Source organism: Antrostomus carolinensis, unplaced genomic scaffold, assembly GCF_000700745.2.
Source record: "Antrostomus carolinensis isolate BGI_N321 unplaced genomic scaffold, ASM70074v2 scaffold14372, whole genome shotgun sequence".
Taxonomy (NCBI): Eukaryota; Metazoa; Chordata; class Aves; order Caprimulgiformes; family Caprimulgidae; genus Antrostomus; species Antrostomus carolinensis.
The window spans coordinates 43,034-50,715 of NW_010300270.1; the positions used below are offsets into that span (position 1 = coordinate 43,034).

General features: G+C 39.1%; 1 protein-coding gene across 1 annotated transcript in view; it reads right to left on the minus strand.

Moving 5' to 3' along the window:
• The window catches only part of LOC104521166 (neuropilin-1), a gene marked incomplete at its 5' end in the record, with an annotated part of 47,707 nt that extends 40,386 nt beyond the window's left edge, over positions 1-7,321 (minus strand). The window contains 2 exons of the mRNA XM_010163081.2: positions 2,267-2,494; positions 7,140-7,321. Coding sequence (XP_010161383.2) covers positions 2,267-2,494; positions 7,140-7,321 — 410 coding nt within the window. The remainder of the gene's footprint in view (positions 1-2,266; positions 2,495-7,139) is intronic.
• Between the last annotated feature and the right edge of the window lie 361 nt (positions 7,322-7,682).

Below are 7,682 nucleotides of genomic sequence, written 5' to 3' on the forward strand. Positions count from 1 at the left end.
TCCTGCTGATCTCTAGTGACTGTAGCTGATCAAATTCTACAGTGCAAACATTTTCCACTTATGTTGGGTTTCATCTGCTCTAACTTAGGTATGTAAAGTTTATGTTTGAGTTAGTGATCCATAGCTCCCTGTACAGTCAATGAGATAAGCATCTCCAGAGGTCCATTAACTGCCCTAAAGTAGATGTCTGCAACAGATCAGAGTGGGGTGCCGCTCTCTGCTGAGAACAGGGGGACTTACAGTGCCTGGCTCAAACTTTGACACCTGGTTTCCAGAGCTGGGTGAGAGTAGCATGTTCAGGGGACTGTCCCTCTCATTCTGCCCTGGTTGTGGCCACAACTATTTTTCATCAAACTGTTCTGTGTGTCCTATTAAAACACCACCATCATCCTGACAAACCCCAGCTGTGTTGCTGTGGAGCAGGGGATTTGAACTGAAGGATAAACATTTTTTCCGAACATTTAAAAAATCCTTCTACTTCATGTTTATATCAGCGTAGTGCAATGGGGGCTTTAACCTGTAACACAACTGGGTACGTGAGCAGCAATGCAGTACAACAAAGCAAAATAGCTTATTTTTTTATGGCTATGTCTAAATAGAGCAGGCCAGGGACCACCTTTTGGACCTGCAGCCAGTGGTCAGGGACTGTTCCTGGGATCAGAGTAACTGTGACACAGCTCACTCCCTCTGAACAGGATGGCTATGTCCAATGTGCCTGGTGGGAATGACCCCCAGCTTTTGTTATCCTCCAAACTGTGCTTAGGAATTGCTTGGGAAAGTGCAAACTGCCATGGGCTAAAATTGTGCAAGGGAGTGTGCCAGCAATTCAGAAGTACACACAACCATGCCTTGGCCTCATTTTAGTTAACAGTGTAGATGTAGCTTCAGAATATTTTTTCATGGACTAAAGGGAAATTGACAAATGACTGAAAGACTCATCCTGGATGAGCCTCCCTTCAAAGGCAACCATACTGTCTAATATTTTTTGGAAATTTACAACTTCCATGAGCATGCAAATTAGATTTGTTTTGCCTTCCTTTCTCTCTCTTTTTTTTTTTTTTTTTTTTTCAAGATTATCTGGACACTTTTATCTAGATACTATTATCTGTATACTTTTGTCTAGATACCACCTCCAATTAGATACAACAGTTTGTATCTAAGGAAACATTTCTTTCTAGCCTACAAATTCAACTGGATATTTACAAAAACATGTAAACACCCTTATCGGATTCCAGGATCATTTTGGGTTTGGACAGTTTGTGAGGGAATTGGAAGGCTGATAATATATGTTGTTAATTGCTCTTTAGTATGGCTCAGTTGCTTTCTTGAACCAGGAAATTACTGCTTTCAAACCCTCTAATACTAAGAATAATACATTTATTTTTGGTAATATTACGCATAAATTGATTGATTGGATCATCTTTTCACATGTCAGTTTAAATGCAGGTTCTACAGGAATTCAGCTTGGACAGACTTGGCCTATGTACAAATAAACCTATTATTAAATGCTCCAGACATCATTATTGTAGTGTTACAATACTGTTTTCCTAGCTGAGGCATTAAATACTAAATGGTCTTTCAGCTACTGTTATGGCTTTTTCCTCACTATTTATTGGAGTGGGTTGAAAAAAGCCATGATAAACCCATCAAGCATAAAACAAAAAGGAAAACCAAGTATATGTTAAAGAGCACATACCTATTTACTGTAGCATCAATAAAAGCTTTATTTATAATTATACTGAGATACTGGGTAATCTTTAGTCACTATGATTAAGTCGCTATGATTTCAATTGTATGGACACCACATTTTCTGTGGCAAATAAATTCTCTGCTTTGACAGCTGGTCTGTAATCAAGTTCCTCTGCAAGCTGGTGGGTTAGTACCAGAAGTCCAGTTTGTGCAAGTTGTTGGAAATTTCTGGACAATACTCATGTGTTAGCTGTGAAAGTTTAGCAACCCATTATAAGGTTTCATATTTAATTTATTTTAGAGTAGGAGGTCTGTCACATATTCCCTCTAAAAACAGACATTTCCCCCAAGCCAACTGTTCAAAATTAAACATATTTCATAAAAAAATCATTCACACTGTGATATGCTTTACTGAATGAATTAACAGAGCATTTCCCCCATTCCTCTTTAATTCATCTCATTTCAGATAAATCAAGCAAGGACATCTCTACTATGATATTTTAAAAAATTAGAATATGCCTTCTGCAGCCCACTACGAAGTAATGGTTATGCATATTACAGTCCATTTTTCTCTTACCATCGGGGAATCCATCCCAGATTTCCAATCGGTCATAGCGACAGAACGCTCCCCCTGGAGTATTTGAATCAGGTTCTAGCTCAAAGCTTTCAAATTCCAGTATAATCTCCGACATCTTTGGTGCAAAGATAATATAAGTGCATTCAAGGCTATTGGGATATTTTTCAGGGAATCCAGGGGACTTTATCACTCCACTTGATGAAGTAAAGTTTCTGGAACATTCAGGTCCTGTAAGAGAGAGAAAAATCACTTGGGTTAGCACTATGCTACTAAGCAAAGTAGTTAGCTGGAAAACAAATTAGGTCGTATTGTCTCTCCAGCAGCAAAGGTGGCTTTTCAATGAAACACCTCATTTTAATCACTGCATTAATCATTCAGCCAGCTTGTTCCTATTATTGATAGTCAGGTTTTAAAGCACAATTTGCTTATACTGTCTGATCTCTAATTTTCAATTTCTACAGAACAATATGAAAACTTGTACCAGCTCTAGAAAAAATTATGACAAATACAAAGTCATGTGGGAACAATGAAAGTGTAAGCTGCAGAAATCTCAACAGAGCCCTAGAGAAATAATTATAGCCCCTGGAAGCTCAAATCTTTAAATCTTATGGCTGACAGGCTTTTATTGGTGAAATAGAATTTTTTACGAAAGCGGATAAGTGAATTCAGTAGAGGGAGTAGTGGTTTCAGGTTCCTGGAGCACCGACTCAGTAACTGCCAGATGTGACCTATGCCTCCTTGACAAACTAAATGTGAAAGGTAATTCGTACATGTACCAAGGGTGAGTGACTCATTCTGAGTGGTGTTGACACAGGTGCACCAGTAAAATGTTGCTGTTAGTGCAGGCATGATAAACTGTGTGATTACAGGCAGTGTTGCTAGAAGTCATCTAATGGCAATGTTGACACAACAGCTCTCCCTGATCTTCCCACCATGGCATAATGGGATGCTCCAAACAGTGCTCTTGGTGGAGCAGGAAAGTGGCAGTAAAGATGCAAGGGTATACAAGGCCAGATCACTGTATTTGTCTTTGTAAATACAGGGAACTAAATCTGGAGTCCCTCTCTTGTTGACAGATCACATTTCTCCTTTCTTTAGGTCCCTCAGGAATCCTCTCTGTAGATCCCATATCTGCAGGTGCGCTCAGAAGTAAGCCGCAGGTACTGCCCACACATTCTCCCACAAGGTCAGCAAGGTACCCCTCTCTGACTTCTGACACTCCAAATTTAATGGAAAGTGATTTACAGGATTTGGGGCATTGGTGGATAGCAGCTGACCTGGGGAGTTTGAGTAGGATATTTCTGACTAAGGTCTTCGGACATGCAGTAGAGGAAGGACACAGGCAACATAGTTTGATTGCAACAAGCAGGTCTGTGCTGGAGGATGAGTGTGTGTGAGCTTTCAGTTTGAATGAGGATGCTCAGCATCCAGTCAGGAGCCTTAGAGGATTTCCAATGCTTAACACAGAACATTGACGGAAAACAGTCAGTCTGGCTTGTTGCACATATGAATATTCTTATTTCACCACAGAAAATATTTTCCTTCTGAATGTGCCAAACATATACCCCTCAAAGATTTGGCCGCCTCCCAGCTAAATTCAGCATGTAAGAGGTCTGAATGAATTTAGTCAGTTCAGGTAATTTTGTCCTTCATCAGACACTGACAGGAAATGCTAGAGCTATCACATCAATATTCAGAACACTTCATGGAGTATTTTGGAATATATAGATATTAACGCTCATGCAACCTGACCCATTCCAATTTGTAAAGTTACATTTTGCCTATAATTAAATCACCCCTTACACATTAGTTGGCTATTTCTCTTCTCTCCCTGTCATTCCCTTGTCTTCTTGTCATGTACAGAGGGTTATATTCTGGCTGTTGCTCCTCACTCCCACCAGTAGCTGCTGTTCCAGGATAAAATAGCTTTGTTATGCCATTCATAGCATAAAGTGCTCTGTACTCCTCTTGGAATCCAATAAAAGATGCAATATAAAATGTAAGCCAGGATCATTATTGCTTTATTAAATACAGCCAGATCCTGGCTGTGTGAGTGCACAATTGTCAGGCTCCTCACACTCACACATGGTATCTCAATACCATCTTGCTTTATTTCAAACATGTTCAAATCAATCTGGTGCAAGAAACAAAAACTGTTTTCAGAAGAGCTGCCTCACTAAAATGCCCTCCACAGATTTTGACCCTTTATTGACACTGTGAAGAAGCTTCAGGAGGCTACAAGGAACTCCATGAGGCAAAAAAGGTTCTAGCAGAGACCCGACAGAATGCGTGCTTCTGAGGTGGAGAAACTACATGTGTTCATGCATATGAAATAAAGGAAGAGAAATGAGCTGAATGAAAGAGAGAGAGGAGAAAAGAGCAAAGAAAAAGAGACGACATTGGGGATAATTTCATTTGCTCTTTGTAGGTGTACTGAGCTAGAAAATAATTTGACTTCTTGGTTGACACTGGCTTTTCTTTTAGTTTACACCATAAACTTAGTCGACTAAAATTAGAAATGTTGAATGTGAACTGTGTAGATCCTCTTCTAGTGAATAGGTCAATCATCCATCCTAAGGTAGGCTGACTGACAGGGCCAAAATGATGAACAGTTCAGATGGGCTAAAGGTTGGGCAATATGGGCTTCATGTTTTAGCCTGGAATTCAACTTCTTCAGTGTCTTTCTGGCTAAGGAGCTGGATAAGAAGTAAAGGCAGCTCCTACTCTCAAAGCCCATGCTTTTATCACAGTCATTATGTGTGCTGGTCTCTCCTTACAATTTCCATGGGGTGCACCATTTTAAGCATTAAGTTTAGAATTCAGCTTAGAGCACAGGTAGAGTAATGCAGACTTTCTTTTCAAAAACTAAGGATGCTCTCATAGGAACAACGGGCAAAAATATACTGTGTGCTGGAATGCAGCTCAGCACCACAGGACCTTGGGCTTGGAATCATTTTAATACTTCTAATACCTAGGAAATTATGAGTTAAGTTGTGAATATGCTAAAATGAAGCGTATTAGTCTGATGTCAGCAACTGAGCTTCACCTGCATAACAGGGTAAACTGGTCAGCTTTATTTGGTACAGAAATTAAAATGTAAATTTGGAATAGCATATATGCATTAACTCAAAAGTTAAAAAGGGTTGTGTTCCCACAGCAACTATAACTTGTATCCTTTGTGTACACACAGCATTTCTAACACTGTACCTGCTGATAACTTTCCTGCCTTAATATACAGTTTATGTGGAACGAAGTAGAGTTAAAGTTGCTCTGGGAGCCATAATTTTGAGTTTCCTGACTTCTGTGTATATAAAATCACATTCATAATGCCATCTTAATATGGTTAATGTGTATCACTGAGAGATGCAAATGACCACACAAGGAAATAAACACAACATTCCTGTCAGAGCTCTGAGTTACCACTACACTATTAGGAAATAAATAAAAGCTTTTTTCTTGAAAATGATCAGTTGCTAAAAAGGTTTGTTTCACAGGTCATTCTTTCACTTGTTCTTGTGTTTCAGCCTTATTCTTTGCGAAAGATGGTACTGTATATATAAGTACTGAGACACTTTAGGACACAGTTTCAAGAGTTTAGCCTCCTAGAGACACCAAAATAAATAGAGATATTTTTTCAGGAAAGCTTGGTGTCATGTGGATGCTGAGTTCTCTTGAAAAATGTGACCCTGAAGGTCACCAAAAGAATTTCTGGGAGCCAAGAGTGGATTCACAGACAGGGAAGATGGTGAACAAGAGGTCTGTGGCCACAATTAGCACTGTGCAGAGCAGCAACAGCATGCAACAGAAAAAAGACTTCACTACTGCACTTCTCCTCATTACCAGTACAGCTGCCATCAAGCACATGCGCTGAACACAGCTGAAAATCTGGCTCTAGTTTAGGTGCATAAAAGGGACTTGAACTGTTTCTGAAAATGCGTCACTCTCTGGGAGTGGTGTGTACTGGAAATTTGGAGTTTTGAGCTGCTTTTGTGAATATGAACATAAACATTGATGTTGAAGTCAGTATTTTTTTCTAAAGTTAAGTTTATTGTCTTTTCTGTATATTATGAGTTTTGGTCCTCTGTTCTCCAGGCATGTAATATATGAATCGTTTTATCCATCCAGATATAGGGAAGATGTATGCAAAAAAAAAAAAAAAATAGAAAGAAAAAGAGAACTTACTACCCTTCTAGCTATTGACTTGGAAAGAAAATTATCAAAGAGGGACTGTCTACAGTTCTGGTTAATCCTGGACCATTTGTTTCCCTGGGCTTTCTCTGTGCCCCATACAACAGTCTGTGCTCACCAACACTGAACCCCTGGCACAAGCATCCAGCAGGACACGCCTCCAAACAGTGTGACCTTCTCCTCTCCTTTACCTCCCAAACACAATTTTGAAAGCAACAGCAACATCATCTGCTGCCCATGTGTACTCTGGTCCTTTCCAAGCCCACAGCTCTCTCTTGGGAATGTAGAACAAAACACTAGCCAAAATAAGTCAGGGACTTGGAAGGTTAGAGCGCTGTTAAGGCAGTAACATTATAAATCATATAGCAATCATTATCACCAAAAAAAAAAAAAAAAAAAAAAAAAAGGAAGAAAGCTTTTGGTTTTAAGAAGGTCAAAACAAACAGCTGATGAAGACTATCACATTACACCCAGAGCAGTCAATCTTCAGATGCAGCTGACCCATTGGATTCATAATGATTTACACCCATTAAAGACATGCCCCACCTTGGAATGACAAGGGTAATACAATTTTCTCTTTCAAGCATTTTCACAAATTCCCCACATCCCAAAGAATTATGGTGAACTTTTTGATGAAACCAAAAATCACAAGTTATGAGCTACATAACAATGAATCGTTTCTCACCTCTTTTGAAAACTTCATAGCGGATTGAAAATCCTGCTCCATGTGTCTCATAGTCGGAAACAAATTTAATAAAAAGATATGGTCCCGAAGACACTAAAGGAGGGGGAGCAATTTTTCCACAGTACTTTCCCCATAAGCGTCCTTCAGCATTATCTCCATCAATCACTTCAACATAATCATACCTGGTAGATAAATGGAAGGAAGAAACTTTTAACTTCCAGGAAAGAAGGAGACCTAATTAATTTAGAAACCGTAACACAACACAGATAATCAAGAAAAATGCTAGCTTGCTTGGAAAATGCATTATGCTGAAAGATGTAAGCAAAATGAAATAATTAAAATGGACTACATTATGTTTGTAGACATCATCTGGCAACATGGAACTATTAGGAAGAATGGTGTCCATTATGCTTGCAGACAATGTCAGCTAAAGTAACCAATTAACAAAAAAAAAAAGGAAATCTCATGAGCACAATTCTGTATTATTAAATTGTGTTCCTTTGTCTGTGTAGTGTTGTTACCAATACATAATGCATAGCATTC